General features: G+C 49.8%; 2 protein-coding genes across 6 annotated transcripts in view; one reads left to right on the top strand and one right to left on the bottom strand.

The window, feature by feature from the left end:
• The window catches only part of Mok (MOK protein kinase), a 33158-nt gene extending 31450 nt beyond the window's left edge, over positions 1 to 1708 (top strand). The window contains exons 11-12 of the mRNA XM_028764425.1: positions 1096 to 1296; positions 1381 to 1708. Of these exons, the coding sequence (XP_028620258.1) occupies positions 1096 to 1296; positions 1381 to 1461 (282 nt within the window). The 3' untranslated portion in view covers positions 1462 to 1708. The remainder of the gene's footprint in view (positions 1 to 1095; positions 1297 to 1380) is intronic.
• Positions 1 to 21149, bottom strand: part of Wdr20 (WD repeat domain 20) — a 78029-nt gene that overhangs the window by 5073 nt on the left and 51807 nt on the right. For 2 of the 5 annotated variants that reach the window (XM_028764419.1, XM_028764422.1), the window contains exons 3-5: positions 16093 to 17352; positions 13492 to 13556; positions 5219 to 6024 (exon numbers count right to left, since the gene is read on the bottom strand). The exons of 1 other annotated variant lie outside the window; for it this stretch is intronic. In XM_028764419.1, coding sequence (XP_028620252.1) covers positions 13494 to 13556; positions 16093 to 17352 — 1323 coding nt within the window. In that variant the 3' untranslated portion in view covers positions 5219 to 6024; positions 13492 to 13493. Of the gene's footprint in view, positions 1 to 5190; positions 6025 to 13491; positions 13557 to 16092; positions 17353 to 21149 lie in introns of those variants that run through there. 2 more of the 5 variants (XM_028764420.1, XM_028764423.1) reach the window with 2 other exon arrangements.

The raw sequence follows: 21149 nt of genomic DNA, 5'->3' as shown, positions 1-21149 counted from the left end.
AGCAAGCAGCATGGCTAACAGGACTGCGCATGCTTCCTGGTCAGACATGCCAGCTTCACTGTACACTTTCGCCATCTCTTCGCCTATCCTCTTGCATCCTGACATGTGGTACCCATTAGCTTAGTTCTGCCAGTGTACAGCTTTGGGCTAGCATCCAGACTCTGCCTGTACAGTGTTCATTTTTTTAGCTACCTACCAGTCAGTTGTCCCTCCCACCTTTACTACAGTCTCTGTCTGAGGTGGACGATCCGACAGACGGACGCACTGCAGGGGGTGCACTTGTGTAGTGCCAACTCCCTCTCCTCCAGGGGGTGCAGCTCCCTCAGCTCCCATTACCAGAGATGCCTCCACACTGCCCTCTCAGCCACACTGTGCCTCAAGCTTGTCTGCTGGTCCCCTCCATGGTGCCCTGCCCCAAGAGTGCAGTCACATCCAAGGTGACCTGTCTCCCTCCTAGCTGTGGTATGTGCCACACCTTTGATGAAGGGACCTAAGGTGGCAGAGCCATTTTCCACAGAGTTGCACACCAACTATGTGTTCCACATTCTCTTCACATGCTAGGGTTGAGGGTTTTTTAATACTTAAAAAATGCAGAAACAATTGGGCATGACAGCACACGCCTTTAATCCCGGCACTTGGGAGGCAGAGGCAGGGAGATCTTGGTCTACATGGTGAGTTTCAAGCCAGTCAGGGCTACACAGTGAGACCTTATCTCAAACACAAACAAATGCAGAAACATTTTTACCCTGAATCTGAACAAAAAGCCTGCTGGGGTCACTGGGCTGGGAAGCCCAGTTAGAGCTGCGGTGGCCCACAGCCCTGGTCCATGCCTTAAGCCTGATCTTCCTGACCACCGCACCGTGAGTTGGCCTGAGCTCGGCTGCAAAGCTGCATCGAGGCCAGCACTTAGTAGGGTCTGTGCAGTACAAGAGGCTTCATGGGAGGCCTGCTTTCGCTTGTGAGTTGTGGGGAGGCTGCCACCACAATCGGGTGTCTGTGCACCATACCATAGTCTCACCCAAGTCTGATAGGCAAAAGAGCTTCCTTTGCTTGACCTAATTCCTGAGGGGTAACTGATCAGTGTTCTGTTTCAAGAAGCAGTCCCTGAAGCAAGAGGAGGGCCATGGCAGGCGACAAGGGCCAACCAGCTTGATGGAGCTTCCCAAACTCAGGCTGTCTGGAATGACCAAACTGTCATCGTGTTCTAGCCCTGCACTGCGGTCAGTGTTGGGCACAGGAGCGAATGGAAGAGTCCCTGTGTTGAGACCCCTGAAGTGTGCTGTTGTGAACAAGAAGGTAGTACGTCTCTAGCTTCTCTGTGGGGCTGCTCTCGGGCCTGGCCTCGGCCTCCACTCAGTGTCTATGGTTCTTCTTCACCAGACAGACACGCAGAAGGACATCAAACCTCACCTGAAACACTATCACCTGCCCACGATCAACAGGAAAGGGGGCGAATACTGAACAGCATGCCACCAGGTCGTCCTCCTGGAGAGCAAGGGCTGCCTGGCACCATGGCAGGCTTAGGCCTCTGCAGCTGAGAGTGGATGGGCCAAAGGAGGCCCCACGTGCTGGCACTCCTCTGATGCTTGATGGCCCAGGACATGCTGCCTTGCAGCCTGTCTCTCCACAACCTGGAGCCTCATGTGTTTGCAACTCCAAAGCACCTGTACTGGATGTTTCAGTTTAATATATTTGTAAAACCACCTCATTCAAGGGTTTTTTCATTTTCTTATTTAAGGATCTGAGGTGACTTTAGATGAATGAACAGATAAGAGGGGCGTGGTAGCTCATGCCTGTCACTCTAGCACTGGAGAGGCAGAGGAGGAAGAGCCCAGCCTGGGCTACATAGTGAGTAGCCTTGCCTCAGACAAGTAATAGACCAGAATCTGTGCTGAGTGACGTAGGATTGGTTGAGAGGTGGTTGTGCATGCTGCACGGGACGGTTTTCCTGACAGGACTGGCAGGGGTCGAGGCTTTGTGGCTGTGGTACCTCATAGGAATGCTGGTGGGGACTGCATTCCACTAAGGCACTGTCACAGGATCTCATCAGAACAGTCTCCACTGAGATGTGTTTGGATCCACTCCTTTGTGTTCACCTTCCTGAGCTGCAGATGGGGGGAGGGGCCTGATGTCCGAGTGCTTCTCAACTTCAAGTGGTGGCCACGTTGTCTAGGCTGCCAGTGCCTAGGCTCCCTTAGAGATGCACAGCCAGTTGTCTGATTGCCAGTGGTGTTGCTTGGAGCAAGTAGGAAAGTTGGGCACCTTGTGCCAGGGGAAAAAGAGACTGGGCTAGGGAGATAGGATGTGGGTAAGATGCTTACTGCATCAGAAGAGGATGTGAATCAGGATCCATGGAGTCCATGTAAAAGCTGGGTACTGTTAGATCCCCATAACCCCACCACTGGAGCAGGGAATAGTACAGGATGGGAAAAGACAGAGGGTCTCTGGAGCTTTCAGGCCGCAGTATACCAAAACCCAGCAAGCTCCAGGTTCAGTGAGAGACTGTCCCACGGGACTCAACGGGGCGGAAAACAGTAAATGGCACACTAGGTGTCCTCTTATGCACATGGGTGCACACACCAGCACACAGTGCGTTCTCTCTCTTTCTGTTTCACTACAGTGAAGGGATGGAAACACTGTAAAAGAACAGCACTGAGTGGACTCAGGGTAGCTGGACTTCAGGACAAGACCCTCCTAAGCTCCTTAGGGTTTGTTTTTGCTTTTGCCGTGCTGACGGTCGAATCTGGGGCCCCATGCACTCTGGGTAAGCACTCTTAGCAGTAGCCTAGCCTCTGTTCAGCTCTGGGGAACAAAGGAATTGAGTATACTATACCTTCTTTTTTACCTTTTCAAATTTACACCATTTAAAAAGCAAAACTTAACAGGGAAGTAAGTGTTGAGTCTCAAATCTCTGACCCTTCCTTCAGGACTCTACTGACCCAAGTTTCAGGCCACCAGACGAGTTGGGGCAGTGATGCCATAGGATGACATGGGACAGCAGAGGGCAGTACGGTCATGGAGCACTGTGGGATGGGTGTCCAGCACAGGCAGGTTAGAGACTGGAGATGAGGCTTAGCACGGGCAGAGCCAGGGTCCGGTGGGTGTCTTCTGCATTCATGTGACAGTCTCGTGTGCCCTGGCATGGTGGAGAGAGTCTGCAGGGAGGCCTGGCCTGCCTTTGCTGTTGGTTTAGGAGTCTCAGTCCAATAGGCTTGCAGCCAGGCGAGCACAGAAAGGGCCCAGAGATGGAAGCAGCAGAGTGGTCCTGACAGGAATACCCAAAGGAGGACCTGCAACTGGCAAGCTGGGCTGAGCATGGGTAGCAGACCTTGGAAAAGTTGCATCAAGGACCCAAGAAGAAACCTCTCGGCTTTCTCTGCCTCCTGTGGGCCTGGCATACCTGCCTAGTACACCAACTTCTCCCTGTGTCTTAACTGTCACCACAGCAATCTACATGGAAAGGCCAAGAGTCTCACCATTCCCTGAAGTCCTAACATGTCTGTAGACACTAGGATGCCGTGTTTCCTCTACCTCAGACCCTCAGAGTGGCACTTGTCAAGTCCTACAGTACCAGGTAAGTGAGCTGACTGTCACTTCCTATGGCTCCAGGACCTGCGGCATGCCGGGTGTCCGTGGTGTTGGGGCAGCTATAGAACCATATAGAAGGCGTCTCAGACCACGTGGCTAGGGACTAATCTTAGAAACAGAGCCAAAAAATTGTCAGGCAAAGTCCTCTAAGGTAAACTGGGACACAGCAGGTCCAATGAAGACATTGGGCGACACAGACTGGCTGAGGCAGGGACCAAGGCCCCTGAGTAGTGGTTAGCAAGAGCTGTGGGATACAATTGGAGCATCTCTTTAAATGGCGCTGAAGTTTCACACAAGTACTTGCTGCCCTGGTGGCCACCTGTCACTTCCTACAGATGGGAGCATCTAGGACAGAGCCGCTCTGGAAGGTCACTGGGCTCCGTGCTACAGGCTTGGGTTTCGAGGGCAGTTCCTAATCACTTTCTTGTGGGTGTTTGGACTCAAAGCACTGAGTTTTTCTGTGTGATCAATGCTTCAAGATGACAGGGACACCAGACTGCAAAATGTGCCAATACTTTCCTCTAATACGATCTGAGCATGTGATTTATAAATTGTTTTACTTGCACCATGAGCGGACTCAATGCTACCAACCCTCATGACCTAACTTGACTACCAGAACCCATATGGTAGAAGGAAAGAAACAACTCCCTTGAGTGTCCGCTAACTTCCATACGCATACACTGAGTCTTCAGTGAGGCACAATGGTATACGCCTGAAATCCATGCACTGAGACTTGGTAGGCTGAGGGAGAATGACTGTCCATTCTGAAGTAATCTAAGCTACACTGTGAGTTTCAGGCTAGCCAAGGCCTGTCAAAACAACACTACAGAACAAACAGGAAGAAAGTGTGAGTCTTAGCGTCCTGTGTTGCACCTCTCCAAGGCTGAGGCAAGGCTAGAGGAGGCCCTTGCAGGCATCAGCAGAAATAGGTGGCTTGCCCAGCCTGGGAGCCAGGGACCTGCAGTGAATGAAGACAGACTTGGCCTTTGCATTGGTGAACCGCACAGTAGCAGGATCTGTGGCAGCCACAGCAGTTAAAAATGCAGCCCGGCTAGCAAGAGCCCCGCACTCCTTCCACGCGCCTCGGTTTAATGAGCGCATTTGGAGAAATGTTTCAGATACCTTGTGGCTTAGTCTCCCTCACATAAAGCCTTCAAGGGCCCAGCCGTGTGTGAGTCTTTAAAAGCTGAGAAAGGGGGTCCTCTTGCTTGGAAATCCGCCAGCTACAGGTGAGCAAGGAATTCCACCTGCACAGGAAGACACAAGCCTGCTGATGCCAACCCTCTGGCAGCCCCATGTGACTGATGTCTGCGCTAACTCAGTCTGGGTGTTGCTGTTGACTACAGTTATGTGGTCTCAGCTTTCAAGGACAGCAGGTGGCCTCTCAGCCATAAGGAAAAGGCTATGTGCCTACTACCAGAGTCCCCATTCCTGGGCAGCCCCAGGGTGTGTGGACTTGGCCCAGAGCCAGGAATTCTCCACCAAGGCGTGTTTTTAATAGTCAGACTGACAGGCGGGATCAAGGAATGTGCTACACAAAGAATGAAGTACTTCAATACCAACCAAGGAATGAGGCCAAAACAAACAAAAAGAACCATACAATTTAAGTTAAAAAAGGATAAACAAATAGTATATTCAAGATAATTTTAATATTAATGTTTTTGTGAATTAGAAATATCACTCTTAAATGATGAAAATTACTAGTGGGAGTGACTATCCCCCATTTCAGAATTACATTATTTACACATAGAATACAGACTTGATTGCATTGGAAACAACAGTACTAAAATAAATGTTAACAGATAAAAAGGGGAGTCTCCACTCCATACTGTGGAGGCCGGGAGTCCGCCACCCCCATATTCAAAGTCATTCTCTATTAGCATTAAACTATTTTAAGTGCAAACAATTTTTTAGGTCTATGATTGCAGCATCTGTCTTGTCTGCAGCACGTGCTTAAGTCAGAAGGTGACAACTGTCTCCATGAGTGCATCCCAGGCTGTCCAATGACCACCTGAAGTATAAAACACATCAGTGCAAAACCAGAGCCAAGTGCTATTTAGAACAGCTCGATTTAAGGTTTCCTGTTCAGGAAACACTTTACACTATGTATATATGTATATATATATATTATATGTATGGATTTAGTTACACTGAGTTTTGAGTAAAAAGCAAGAAGCCTCCATTTCTCAGTTTTTACTGCACCCCCAACAGACCGACTTAGAAATGGCAACAACTCTTTGGGTTTAGCAGCTCCGCACAGCCCTGCAGGCCGCTGCCGCCTGCCGCCTGCCTGTGGCTCCAGCGCAGCTCTTGGCTCCGTTGTCGTCTGTCACTCCCTCAGTCCACTCGTGTCCGGGGGAGCCTGGGAGCAGCAGTCAGCTGCTACACTACAGTCCCACCTGGAGAACTGGCCTGGTTTGGGGATGACAACAAGCCCTGTGAACAAAGCAGTTTACATTATTCCAGCAAGACACAGGGCAGCGCAGCGAGCCTGGCGCTCACCCTCGTCAGCATTCTCGCATGCCTTTCCCAGGGCTGGAAGCCAGGCTTCAACACACTCCCTGTTCGCCTAATTCCTCTCAGAGCATTGCACTGTGCCTGGATTGAGATTCTGCCTCAGCAACAGCTAGAAGGAAAGTGGAGGTGTTTGCAGAGGACATCAGAGCCTTTAGGAGAGGGTGTGGCTTAGACAGTGTAGCTGAGGACAGGGTCGCCAGCTCCACCTCAAGTTTGCCAGGTTCAGAGCAGGCTCTCTGAGCCAGGTGGTCCTCCAAGGACAGTCTAGTGGCACTTTTTAAAAGGCATCTCCTCCTGGGGCACATGTGCTCTCGTTGAGGCAGCACCCCAAGCTTTACTTTGGCCGGTGGATGGGCGCTGCAGGTGCAGAAGGGGAGACAGGCCCTGCTGGGGATTCCTGCAGCTGCCATGGGTAAAGGGAGGAGGAGCTCCCCACACTGGCTACCACAGCGAGCCTAAGCGAGCTCAGAGCCAAGGGCACTCACTCGTGGGCTGTGTGCGGTTCCATCAGAGTGTGGTGCTCATTTCTTAGGAATGTGAAGGGTACAGTAGAGCAGCATTAGAATTAAAAACCGGGTTCCATGGAACTAAACATCTCTTAGCTGTCCCAGAAGAATGCTTTACTTGTTGAGTAGTATTTACAAATGGCAACATTTAATGCTAAGAAAACACTGCTACATGTTCATAGACTTTTAGTGCAGGAATGAGGGCTGACAGCTGTGACTGGGTCATCAGCTGCACCCCAGGCTGTATTGGGAGGGGGCTAGGGAAAAGCTGGCCCATTACAAGCCATTTGGCCTGTGGTCTATTTCTTGGTCTAGACAAAACTGAGAGGCAAGAATAGATGGAGTGCAGCAACGGCCCCTGCTCTGCATCTGTAGGAGCTCTTCTCCTCAAACCCCTGCCCAGATAATGAATGCATCAAAGAGCCATGCCCCTCACACTCCCTGCAAACCCATCAAGCCCGTGTGGGAAGGCTGCTGCACACAGTGCAGGACACGACAGCTCTGGCCCACCCAGCCCCAGGGTGAGGACAGCACACATGCAGCAGCTACTTGAGTATGGAACCAATTTTCTGTGCCTAGGCAGCACTGCAAACAGAGTCGGCCGGCCCTGTCCCTGTGGGTGTTGCCTCTCGCCATGGCCAGCCAATGGGAATAGTACCAGCCAAATAAGATATGCACAATCCTTAAACAATAATTACTTAAAAAACCAGGTGAAATAAATTTTAACTGAATACATCCTAACTTCTTATAGTATATAATCAAAATAAAAGTATTTTTTAAAGGCAAGTATATAAAAAAGCCTTGGAAGTACACTGCTTGGGAGTTGTACATTGCAACTTGGACAGGCCCCATCTTTGGTATTCAGTGGCCAAGTGAATCCTCATTGCCATGGGAATCCAGGGTCTGACAATCGCCTGCCTCTCCCCCGTTGAGTGTGCCCACCCTGGTGGTCTCTGCAACCCTTTTCCTTGCAATTCTGAGGACAAGGGGTTTCCAAACATAGGCAAGCAGGACTCCAGGCCTCTGGGTCCCAATGACAGTGGTACATCCTACTCTCACTTAGTGTGTCTTGTTAAGTCACCCATCTGTGGGCTGTAGAACACCACAACTCCCAGCCAGAGTCAACACATGCTCAAGGCCCTAATTGTGGTGATAGTCAGAAGCCAAGGAGAACCAGTCCTCATTCTCCTCCCCCATAGGCACTGTCCTGGCCACTAAGGCAAGGTGAGGGCAAGTCTCCTAAACCAGCAAGTTACATCTGCCTCCCGCTCACCTTCTAGAATTCCTACTCAAATGTCAGGAACTTGGGTTCTGGTTGGTGGAGGTTCACTTCTGCAATGTCAACCTTGGCCATGGAGCAGTGGTCTAGGACCTGGGACCCTCCACCATAGAGAGGAACAAAGTCTTGGTTACTGGGAAAGCGAAACAAGAAACAGACCTGGCCTCCAGTTCCTGGCCCTGTGGTCACAGGCTCCTGAGTACACCGGCCTGCTGGGGCCCTGGGCTGGCAGGGACGCAGCATGTTCAGCTGCTTCATATGCCCAGCAGAGTGTGTGAAGCTGAAACTGAAAAATGTGTGGACCAGGGAAAGGTCTCATTAGGGTCAGCCTGGGTTAGTCGGAGCCTGTCTAGCAGCAACAGCCAGGTGAAAACTGCCCAGCTTTGTTATTAAATATTAGAATAGTGACCACAACACTTGTTTACTTCTTAGAGATGCAGCTTTGTAGGATGAACTGGAGGCACTGGGACATGGGGGTGACATTCAAAAGAAAACGTGACACCGGGTGTGGTGGTACAGGCCTATAATCCCAGCACTAGGGAGGTGGAGAGAGAGGATCAGGAGTCCAAAGTCAGGGCTGCAGAGATGGCTCAGTGCTTAAGAACACTGACTGTTCTTTCAGAGGTTGTGAGTTCTGTTCCCAGCAGCCATCAATCTGTAACGGGATCCTATGCCTTCTTCTGGTGTGTCTGAAGACAGTGACAGTGAACTTAAAAAAAAGGAGTCCAAGGTCATCTTCAGCCATGTAGGAATCTGAGCCTGCGAGCTGAAGAGATCCTGTATGAAACCCCAGTATCCCTAAAGGAAGACAGTGTAAACTACACTTCTTCAGGGGTGAGCCCATGCTTTAGTGTAAGACTGTCTGGGACATGGAGGGGGACACATGGAGGCTCCACAGCCCTCCTCCGCCCACCCTCAGTGGGGTGTTGTTTTACTTCATCATCCTGATTCCTTCGCTTGGGGACAGATGAGTCAAGATTAGGACCTGGGCTCAGAGACCATCACACAGGAAGAACTTCTGTGTGCCTGCCCGGTATGTGCACCAGAGCGACCCAGTACCTACAAGGCCTCAAAAACAGCAAGCAAAAGCTCTCTACAACAAAGACAACCCCTAAACCAACGGTTAGCAAGCTCTCTGCTCTCACCAAAGCTGCCAACACTGCCGGATAGTTCAGTTCAAAATCACACAACAAAATTCTATAGGATTCTAATTTACGAGAAATACAAAGCCAATAGAATGAAGCCTATCCCACCAGGACACACAAGAAAACAAGAAAAACAAAGACTTATAAACCACCAAAGATCATGTCCATTTTCCTTTCCTGGCGGACACTGCTGAGATGGATCATACTGGGTAGACACTATACTATACTGTCAGGCTAGGTCCTGAAGTTCTGTTGGGCCCACATCAGCCTCCAGCTCTGGTTGTGGGAAAGCTGCCATTTCCCTATCTGACCTCAGCAACCTTTGACCATAAGCATCTGAGGGTACCTCAAGGAAACAGTGTAGGATAAGGTATGGTTGGGGCTGAGCACCCCAACTCTCACCCACCTAGTTGTCCAAAGCCATTTATCCCTCAGCTCCAAACAAAATAACACACAGACCAGCCAAGCAGACAGCCCCTGACAACTTAGAGAAAGTGACCAGTATATTCTATACTATCTCGGCTCGGAGGGACAGCTGGCCTTGAGGCCATGCCAGTAACTGCTCTCAGGTGGAGGCCAGGACAGAATTAAGCAATTAATGCCTCTTCAGATGGGGCACAAACAATGAGTGTCATCCCAAGTGATGACACCTGCACATGCTCTTAGCCCTTACTGGGTTCCCCTTATCTGTCTGAGCTTAAGAATCCATTGGTTTATCACATATCCTCCAAAACACCAGAGAGAACCTGGACAGAAAGCCACGGTCTGTGTAAGGTCCATGGAAGAGGGCAGCATGCCCAGACTCAATGAGACTGTTTAGGAAGCTCAGTGTCCATCCTTGCCTCATAGTCCAATGGCCTGGGACTCTGGCTGTGCTGGCTTGTCCCTTGACCTACCACTGACAGGCCACACTGAAAGTGGCACCTAGGGGTTATACAACCTGGTCTCTGATGAGAAAAGGGTTAATAGTCACTCTTTACAGACATCTAAGAAAAAAAACAGAAAATAAACAGTTCAAGGCTGAAGGCTCCTCAGAGGGTGTGCACTTAGAAAACATTTGCCAGCTAAGGCCCTCATCCTGGGCCCTGAAGTTTGTCGTGGAGGAAAAGTGGATCTAAAATCCTCTGAAGCTCATCCTTTCAGGGAGCTGCTCAAAGCCCACCCTAAAGGAGAGGCTGGTTTCAGAAGTGCAGCCCCAAGACAGACATGCTGCTCCAGACTAACTGAAACACACCACAAATGTCCACAGGTAGCCCTACATGGAGGGACAAGGATGACCTTTTTTTCCGTGCACACACTAGATGTGTGTGTGTGTGTGTGTGTGTTTAAAAAAATCAAATGTTATGATTTCCTTTAAGCAAAACTGAAAATGCCATTAGGACCTTAACGCTATTTAGTGCTGAGAAAAAGCCCTGTGCTGCTTCCGTGGTGGGAATCGGGAGGTCACTTTGAACTAAAGGTTTGAACGTCTCTCCTGCTTTGCAGGACTTGCAGCCAACCCAACCTGCACCCACTGAGTCAAGCGACACCCTGGAGCTATCTGTGAGGGCTGAGAGGCAGAGCATAGGCTTTGCCAGGCACCAGCCTGGAGGAGAGGCAGCTAAGCAAAAGCCCAGTGTCTCAGGAAACAATGGTGAGTGGGGCAGCATGGGCCTGAGGAGGAAGTATCTGGGCCAGCTCACTCTTATCTTGTCACCCGGGCAGGGACCTGTGGGTTTACACTGTCCATCTGCAATTCTTGCACGGAAGTGTTTGGAGAAGAGGTAAGCGATGAAGTAGTTCACTGAGGACACTGCTTAGAGCAGGACAAAATGAATGGCCGACACTCCCCATGCAGTGGAGTCACCTACTGCTCTTGCTGCACTGGGCTCTAGGTGATCCCAGTGGCCATCTCTCCCCCGCACCCCTCTCCCAGAAGCCCAGCAGGGGTGAGGTGGGAAGTCAGCTGAGAGAGGGAAGAGCTCCTGCAGAGGCCCACTGTGCCCTTGGCTCACTAGGCTGGCTAGGCGGCTGTAGAGCCAGCTGGTAGACAGCTACCTTCAGAGAGTTAACATCAACATTACATTGAAACCTTTTCACACTCAGAGGACCCCAGTGCCTCATTCGGAGCAGCTCAGAGTCTCAGATGCTCAGAGTCAGCGATTTGTCTAGTAAGCTGACTGAGAGACACAGGACCACAGGAAGGTCTTCCATGGTTTTATAAACATTAACAACATTAACTCTTAATGTTACAGCATTTAACAGCTTTTCCTTTTTGGCTCACTGAGATTCCTTTTTGTAAAGCTTAGATGTGAAAATGACTTAAAATGTATCTACATTTACAATGCATTCACACGTTTATTCAATGTCAATATACAGAGGACAGCCTCCAGTACTTCAGAAGTCAAGTATGTGCTAAGTCTTTTGCTGTGACGGGGACAAGGGAACAGCTAAAAGACAAAGCAATGGAACAGAAACATGGTTCTCAGGAAATGAATAACAATACTGATATTCAAGCTTCATAAGTTATTGCAACATCAGGAGCTCGGTTTCCTGGTAGTTCACAGCAGGAGGGCTCTTCAGGAAATTTATTCAAGTTGTGTAGAGATCAGATGAAAACGTAAGAAAGGAATACATGTTTTACCTTGACTTTCACTGAGATAAATATACCCATACAACTTTACACAATGTCACCTAATAACAATCTTTAAACCCAAGTACACAGAAGTTGAAATGCAGGATTTTCATACTTTTAACTCAAGAGTCAGGAATTGAGCCGTGACACGAAGATAATGTAGTAATTGCAGCATGAATGAAAACCTCTGCCTCACGGGCCAGTTGCTCCGTGAGAAGAGTTTCTTACAACTGAGTTTGGGATCCGAGTGTCAGGGTAACAGTTGAATACAAGTGCTTTTCCACAATGAGCTACAGGCTTTACCAGGGCCACACTGATATCTCTCCCTGGGACAGACACCACATAGCACTTGGATGAGCACCTTGTTAACGTAAGCCAGCTAGTGGTGGTTCAGTCAGCCCAAGGCAAGCAGCATGCTCTGACATAAACGGGGCATGGTGGCTGTGGTGGCTTCTCCCATGCATTCCCAGGATAGACAACAAACTCCAGCCAAGGCCATGTCTTCAAGTCAGTAGCAGGCCTACCCAGAGAAGTGCGTGCAGGCTCCACGGATAAGGGAAAGGGGACCTCAAGAGTGGACACACACGCCTCAGTGGTGCAACTGGCCCTGAACCAAGATCCATAAGAGACCACGCAGCCCTTCAGCCTGACTGCCCGCAGCATAGCCTGCACTCCCAAGATCAGCCACTGGAAAAGCCACCATTAAACTCTGCCCCTAGTTTCCCCTCAGGTGGCACTGGGTTCCACAGGATCCTTTCTAGCCCTGTGTCTCGCGTCTTGTTACCCCTCACACTTCTGAGCTTGCTCAACAAAGAAAACATCTCCCTCTAGCAAGAGGGGAGAGGACCTTGCACACAGGCAGGTACACGTGCTAAGGCAGGCTCACTTATGTTAGCACAGATCCAGTCATGTTTAGAATTAAGGATTCAGACTGCGTCACAGGAGGATGTGGAGGAGTGGCTGTGCCCTGGGTGTTTCAGACAAACACTATTGGTGACTATTGGTGGCCACCTGGGGTGAGCTGTGTGTATACATTCCCCAGAAACTGCAGCTCTGAGGCCCTTGTACCACCTGATTGCGGAGTGCCTTTGAGACACTGTGGCTGCTCCTCTCCACCTCTGGATTCTCTAATGGCATTCCCCTGCATCTGGATCTCAGGGGCTCCCAGAGCACTTCTAAACTCAACCACCAGGACAAACTTAATGTTCTTCACCCTGCGTGGGCTAATTTGGAGGTGGAAGCTACTAGCTGCAGGTATCACCTAGTCTCTCTGGAACATTTGCTTTTGAAAGAAGGTACAACTTCTAAGCCTCTCCAGAGGGCTGGGACCCGGCTCAGAAGTGCAGCACGTTTGGCAGGTGTTGGGTCCTTTGGCATAATCCCTGGCCCCACATGCACAGAAAAGGAAAACTGGATAGCTACAGTGAAGCTGGTTTCTGGGCAAGCCAGATGGGCAGGAGGTTCCACCTGTACAGAGGTGCCCTCACTGGGCCCCAGCAGGACTCTGGGCTATACCATGTAGACCGGGCTTCTGCCTGTAAGAACCTCTTGCCAAAAGCTGTTTTATTCCAGGAGCTAGTTACCAAAGATACTCTTGCTCATGAAAATGCTCAAAGAAGTTTTGATGAGGAAGCTCAGAGTTTTAAGAAAACTAAAAACATCTCCCCAGATTTCTCTGGGGCTACTGTAGAGGCACAGTGGCCCTAGTCCTCATTCTCTGGAGATCAGGAACCACCATGACAATTGTGTCCCCATGACCCCCCACACCTCTGTCTGCAGGCCCAGGAGGGAGGGTGCCCCGCCCCCCTCCAGCACCTGCACCCTCTTCTGGAGCTGCCGCACCTTTAGTTCTGGTCTTGGAGAACACCTTGCACTCTGTCCTCCTGCCTGCAGAACTGCTCTGCCGGCTGTCAAAGAAAGGGGGGCAGGAGTCAGTCAGGGGGGCAGAGTGGGTCTGGAGCAGCACCACGCCCTCCATGCAGGGCCCAGCCTGGGCCAGGTCATGCAGCTAAGTCAGCCCTTTAGAGCTGGCCTGGGCTCTTACCAAACCCTAAACCTAGCAGGGAGCCCAGGAGGGTAAGACACACACACAGCGAAGGACCCAAACAGGGTTCCCAGGTTAATCTCTAAGGACACAACATTTAGCAGCAAAAGTTGGAAGAGATAGTGACTGAACCCCAAATCACAAACTGTGACATTTTTCTGGGGATGCAGAAGAGAATTCATAGGTCTCCAGCCAAAAACATGGGCGGGGCCTGCTCTTTTTCCCCCTTTAAAGGAAGTAGTGTCCACCCTGTTCTGCCTCTCCCGCTTCCCACCAGCAAGTGACTCGAGTCACTCTGTCAGCACCCTAACAATTTCCCCTTGATCCCAGCTCACGGGGCTGGGAATGCTACCCGGGCAGGGAGTCTGTAAGCGCCCATTATCTGTGCTGGGTCCACAGATACACATGCAATGGTCCCCTGCCAGCAAAGAAACCCTCAAACAGAGAGATCACTATAAGTGTCACCATAAACGTTACTTACCTATGACTGGCCACTCTCTAGTTAGGCCAAACACAAAGTCCTGAATTTGGAAACTGCATACTCAATGACTCAGAAGCATTTGAAAGTGAATTTCCGAAACTGCACATGGAGTGTCTCATTTCTAGCCTGCCCACCCAGCAGCTCAATCTGACCTCTGCCGTCCTGAAAGTATACACAGCAGCATTCTTTGCTACCTCAGATCAGAACCCTATAAACAAAGGAGTCAATTTTCAGGGCAGATGGGCCATGAGCACCCTTGTGAAGAGTTAGCTGCTCAGGGACATGGAATGCCTTGGCACACAGCGAGATCCGCTGGAGACTGCCATGGTCTCACAGGCAGCACGTTCCCGTGGCTATCACATTAGACAGCAGCCACTCTCAAGGAGGAGGAGGTTAGGGATGGGGCCCGGATCCACCATGAACATGTAAGAGCAAGCCAAGGGGCTTGGGACATGGCCTGGCTTTCTGGAGAGGGAAGCCAGTAGCTGAGCACTGTCTACCAGAGTCTTGACCCCGGGAGACATAAAAGCCTTGCCAAGTCTTCAGTGCTGAACCATGTTCACTATCAGAGCCAATACAAATCATCAGTACTGCTATAGTTAATTACAAAGGTGTACAACACAGAAAAATAATCCTAAATGTTCTAAATAAATTAAGAAATAAAATAACTATCATTTTGACACAAAATACCCAGCTCAACGAACTATCTTCCACTGAGAAAACTAGTGTTTGAAAAGAAATTCCTTCAACATCTGCGCAGGACCTAAGCAGCTGAGAGCAAACTGCCACTTCTCCTGCCACAGGAGCAGCTGACACAGCACTGCTCCTGAGAGGACACAGGCCATAGAGGGATAGCACTTGGGCAGGACCTGAGTCCTACAGGAGCGTCTATCTCCGAGAGTCCTTGTACAAGAACATGAAGGGGGTGTGTGCTTCTGTGCTTTCCCCAAACGCCATGCCAGGAGGTGCAATGCAGCCTGGACACCTAACAGTCCACACAAGGCAGAACCCAGGAGCCTGTCCTTGACTTCCAGTCAACTTCCTGACCCTCCCCCTCATACAACAGAACAGACAGAACCTCCTTTCTGCTGGTGGGGAAAACCTAAGCTACGTGCATCTAACACGTGGCTTACGTGCATCTACTGACGTGGCAAGAGGCCTTCTGAAAGCCGTGGCTGTTGTCCTTGGCCACAGAACATCTTAACTGCCCAGGCTCTGGAACACGTGGAGATTTTAGTGCACAATTTCAATCAGAGTTCTACAAACTGCTTCTTTGAAAAAAGATGTTTATTAAACAATTTTAATTGTCATAAAATGACTAAAATGGGTTTTAAAAATTAAGGCTCTTCTCTTTCTGTGGATTGCCAGACAATGTAAAAATAATATCAATCAACCCTGATGAACGCTTTGTTCTAAGTTAAATTTCATAAATTCCTAAATAGTTTATAATTTAAGATAAAAAGTTGGACTATAAATGATAATTGATATCCATCTGTACTGACAGACACTGACCAGGTATACAACAATCTAGTTGAGTGGTTACGCAAAAAATATCCCAGTTAAAGCATAAATTTTGACTTTAGCATTTTAATGTCATTCTCCACACTGTCATGATTCCCCTAAAACTGAGATAGCCTGATACAGGAATGCTAACTTTGGGGCTCTATCTACCCAGAGGGACGACTGGCTTGGCTGGCAATTAGTCTGATTATATATTTTTTAAATGCTCTAAGGTGAATTATCAAATGATTCAGAATTACATGGCATGCAGTATCCAAAATTATGGCTCTGATGCATTTCGATTTACATTAAGACGTGTCATTCACATTCATTGTACATCCCACCCCTCCCACAAGAGATAAAAATCACTCCCTAGTCAGGTTCTAGATCTGGTGCAGCATTAAGGATTAAAACTTACCACTTTACCAGGCCTTGCCCATGTGCAAATAAATCCCTCCTGACAAGCAGTGACTATACAGTCTTCAAGAAAAACCAATACCGTCAGTCTTTCATGAGCTATCTTTTTACAGATCAGTGGCTCTAACAAGGGAACATCTTCCATCCGAGGACACAGGGATGTCCCCAGAGTTTTAGCTGGGTCCGTTTTGGCTTTAGTAACTAGGTTCAGTTTGTCACTGCTCTTGCTGGAAATGTGTCCCATACTATGGTTTCGTTTATGGTCTTTCTCGTGGTGTCTCTCCTTCCGGTCATGTAGCGACAGAGTTGCAAACTTGCTGACCCCAGAGGCAATGGCCCCGTCCATGACGCTGCTTTTGCTACCAGCATTGGAGACTGCTGAATGTGGAAGGCTATTGGACCGTGGCAATGGAGGGGGCACAGAGTTCCCAGGTGTAGTGACACTGTTGCCATTGCTTCCGGCAGGTGGACTTGTGGCATTCATAACGTTTGTGTGTGTCCTTGCTCTTGAGAGGGGCTGGTGAGGGAAAAGGATGTCTTCTGTAAGGTCCCATAAACACAGCTGCGTATCCTGGCCCACTGAACCAAACCGATACGTGACACTTACAGGGCGGCTGTCTGTAGAGTTCCGTTTGGATAGTCTAGACTGTGTACTGTTCGCTCGATCTCTGCCAAAATGAAGAAGGTCCTGGAAGTCCTCGTCACTGCCACTAAACTCCATAGGGTCGCTTTCTTCTACGCTAGTAGTATAGGGATCAAATGCTACAACACTGACCCATGATTTGTGCCCATGGCCTCTAGCTATTACTCGGCAGTCTAGAAAGGACCAGACTGTCACCAAGTCGTCCTCTCCACCTGTCACAATGTACTTGCCATCTGGGCTCCAGCACACACAAAGCAAGCCCCCAAAGTAGCTTTTCATTGTACCGTGTAGCTCCACTGAGTCAAAGTTGAACACACGCAGAAACCCGTCCTGGCTCACACACGCTAAGAACTTGCCATCTGGGGAGAAAGCAAACTCGTTGAGGGCCCCCTCGCCCACCGTCCACTTAAGGAGAGGGTTCCTCGTGGATTTGCTCTTGCAAGTGTGCACAGCAAAGCTCTCCCCCTGCTTCAGGAGCTGGTAGTGGGGGGCTGTGGTGCCACAAGTGTGCTCCACGTTATACAAGTACATGCTCCCACTCGAGTGGGCTACTAGGAAAAGGCTTTCCGAGCCGGGAACCCATCTGACACAGGTTACGCGTGACTTGTCTATTAGTCTCTGTGAAGACAAAGAGAACACATTATCACAATGGAGAAGTTAAGGTATACTTTTCCAGAAAAAGCCTGTCTGCTTCTTGGTAAGAAGGTGATGGTCCATTCAAGCCCTGCACACTTATCCTGTCAGCCAGGCCAGTGAAGCAAGCGCATGTGGCCCAACCCAGAACTGCACTTGGGTGTCACTCATTCAGTAACTACCTGCTGAGAGCCTATTCTGTGCCAGGTATCAGGTCCCGGGCACACCAGGGTGACACAGCTCTTGGCCCCTGATGGCAGGAGTGGCTGAAGGTTTTGCATCAACTACAGCAGCTTCCTCTCGATGAGGACTCACAGGACAAGTTTCAGTCCTCATAGCTTTCTTTGCCTTTGTCACTGTAGGGCACGCGCTGACTACACTGTCCCTTTTTGTGGCTGCTCAGGGGCAGGGAATTGTCTGTAGCCTGTGACCAGCAGAACACAGGATTTGAAGGCATACTTCCTGGGTGGGCAGGATGCAGCTCTGGCTCACCTTCACTGTGGCTTTCCTCAATCCAGACGATGGCCTGTGAGTATCTTAAACATCTCATTCTCTCGGGAACAGGATGGAGGCTAGCTCGGAGTCTGCTCGGCCACTCCCATTGTGTACCTTGCTCACCTCTGCCCCACTGACCCAGTTCCCTCTTCAGCTGCTTTATCAGTGCCTTGTCTTTAAAACCAAACTAACAAAAACAAGACATGAATGCCACTCAAGATAGACAAGATAGACAGAAGGGGCAGCCTTCTCTGTGCAGGCCCTGCTATAGGGCTCTCTGTGCAGACCCTGCTATAGGGCTCACTGTGCAGGCCCTGCTATAGGGCTCACGAGCACACGTCCTCCACAGGCTATAGTCTCAAGATTACATTACCAGAAATCACCAGAAGTCCCAATCCTGCCATGGAACTTTCAAAAGGTCTCTGCTAAGCCCACACTCTTTACTGGGTCAGCCCCAAGGGCTTAAGCACTTCCATTTTACCTAACTGGCTGGGGTTCCCCAACACAAATCTCAGAGAGCAGTCAGGGCACACTGGTATGGACTGGGGTTCCCCAACACGAATCTCAGAGAGCAGTCAGGGCACACTGGTATGGACCTGATGCCCAATTGGTCTGGTGACCATGTTTCCGAGATGCGTGCTGCTTTTACAAAAAATGATAAAAATGAAATACTGTGATTTTTAAAAAAAGAACAGAAGCTGGGGTGGTGCATGCATGAGGATCTGGGTCTCGTACACAGCACTAGAAGCAACATCAGTAAGGACAATGATAAAGGACAGGACAGAAAAGAAATGCAAGCTCATGCAAAAAGGGAAGACCTCACAAGAAATGGACTGCTAACAAATCACTGACAGAGAGACGTGGGACCCTAAGTGTCCGTCCATGGCATGGAGGCTGGAGCTTCAAGTCCTTAGGTTTAGGCAGAGATTGTCAGCTACCATTGCTAACTGGCATAGAGCGTGACTGGCATCTTAGACCAGTAAGTACTGCCTTTGGGGATACTGTCACCGTTTTTGTTCCCTGACTCCCATTTCGTGCTTGGTGACATGTCTATCAAGGGCACTTGCCTGAGCACCTGCACCCCTCCACAGGATCCCATTAGAGCACCCTCATTTCTTAGCATGGGGTCAGGTAACCTACATGGCTAGAGCACAGCCTTTAGGGAAAGAGCATGTTAGGAGAGGCCTCCAGCTCTCCGGAGCCTGAAGGCTCACAGCCGAGGCTCTGCATGTCCACCAGGTCAGGCTGCCCCAGCGCTCATCACTCTGAGCCCAGGGACAGGACTCTACCAGATGGGCATGTTCTAAGGGTGTCCATGATTCCCTGGGACGGGCTCTGTCAGGGAGCTCAGGGTTGAAGCCACACTGCTGGCCTGATCCTACTCCACTTCCCCCAATCACTATTAGTCCGTTACATGTGGAAAATTTTAAGGTCACAAAAGCTTCTAGCAGTATGATTACGAGTAAATTTTTAACTACAGCCTTAAAGTACAATGGAAAAATTCCACTGCAACTCAAAACAGAAAATGTAATCCTGGTAAGAAAGTACAGCTGAGTGTGATGGTGAGATACAGACAGCAGCAAGAGTGCCTTCAGGAGGCGCTACTGTGGTGAACAGATGCATTACAAAGCAATTTCACTCACGAACCAAAAGTATGCACTACAGTCACCCTAAGCCAATTTGTGCATGTAACTGACAGAGAAAACCGCACTACCATGCACTGTGGTATGCAGCCCTCACTGTTACCTTCTGGCCCTGGGAACTGGGCACAGCAGTGTGAGCAGTGACAGATCAAACCCCACAGGGGCATGGCATGACAAGAGGCTTTACATTCACAGTGTAATGCTGCAAACAACCCCTCAACAGTAGAGGCACTCCTAATTCATGTGGACGACTACAGCAGAAAGCCTCTCTTGGACTCCTCCCCTGCACTGGGGTTAGCTCATCTATCCAGAATGCATGCCCTCATAACTGGCAGATCCAGCACAACTCTCACCTCTGCTTTCCCTTCAATGATGCAACCTGTAATTTCAGAAATTCCCATGGACAGACGGCTGCCACCTTCCGGAAGCCCCTACTGTTCAGTGCCGGCCTTGACAGACTGCACAAGTATGGAGAGTACACACACCAGGTTGTAAACTTTAGAGGGGCAGCCTAGTTGGCTCCCACCAGAGCCTACTTTCCCTATCAAAAGGTAAGGCCCATGGAGAAGCAGAAGTTCAGAGGGCAGCCAACTCGTCTGAAGTCACACCCATTCACACAGGCACTCAGCACTCTAGCTCCTATGTCAGACACTCAGACACCATCAGTTAACGCTGCCCTCCCTTTTCACACAGCACATGTGGAATAATGATGTAAGGCTCTGCAGAGGACACTGAGAGAGAGAAGCCTCTTGACCTGGTGGGTGGCAGTGGACAGAACGGAGGCTGGCGCGCGGCCTGCTGACAAGCCCTGGGAGAGCTGTGAGGAACAGATCCAGGAGCTCAAAGGCCAGTACAGTAGTGGTGTGCTTCTGAGAGTGGCTCCAGCATGCTTAGCTGTCTTCTGTCCCATCGTCAAATGTCAACTGGCCTTAAGCCAGCCTGCCATGGTCACCAGCAAAGGTACCCTGCAACAGAGTGTTGGCCTAGCTGACAGCACAGCAGAAAGGGAAATGCACCCCTTCACCAATTGTTCTAGGTCATTATCACGCTGAGTGTAACAGAGAACAGGAAGTGCCCTATGCCCAGCTTTCAATAAATAAGCAAAACACCTGGAACAGTTCATTCAATAAACCTAAAAATAAAATTTACACAGACCGAATGTGGACATGGTGGTTAGGCTCCATACGGAGTGTCAAGCCAGCTAGGAGGACTTGGCCTGACTGTCTCAAAAACAAAACAGAATAAAAATTTACACAGCCTGGCCTCCACACCAAAAAGGTCATGTTTTCATTTCAGAAAACATCTGCTGAAAAAATGATAGATTCCTGTTAGCTGCCAGCATTAGGCATCGGGATCTTGTCGTTGGTTCTGAGCTCTCATGGGAGCAAACCCTCACCTAGATAAGCATTTTGGAGATATCCCAGCAAAACCCTATCCCTGTATGTAATTGTGGGCGGGGAGGCAGGAGCAAAAGGGCCCAGGCTCTCACACAGCAGCTGGGAAACTGGAAACGACTGGAGCACCTAGAATAATTATGACGTGGGAAACAAGGCTGTGAGGTCCCAGGATGGAGCCACCCTGTGGCCCTGAAGCCCTGTACTGCCCCTGAAGCCCTGTACTGCCCCTGAAGCCCTGTACTGCCCC

Source organism: Grammomys surdaster, unplaced genomic scaffold (genome assembly GCF_004785775.1).
Source record: "Grammomys surdaster isolate TR1022 unplaced genomic scaffold, NIH_TR_1.0 144, whole genome shotgun sequence".
NCBI lineage: Eukaryota > Metazoa > Chordata > Mammalia > Rodentia > Muridae > Grammomys > Grammomys surdaster.
Note: the sequence above shows the minus strand (reverse complement) of the source record. Positions and strands in the feature narration are given on the sequence as shown.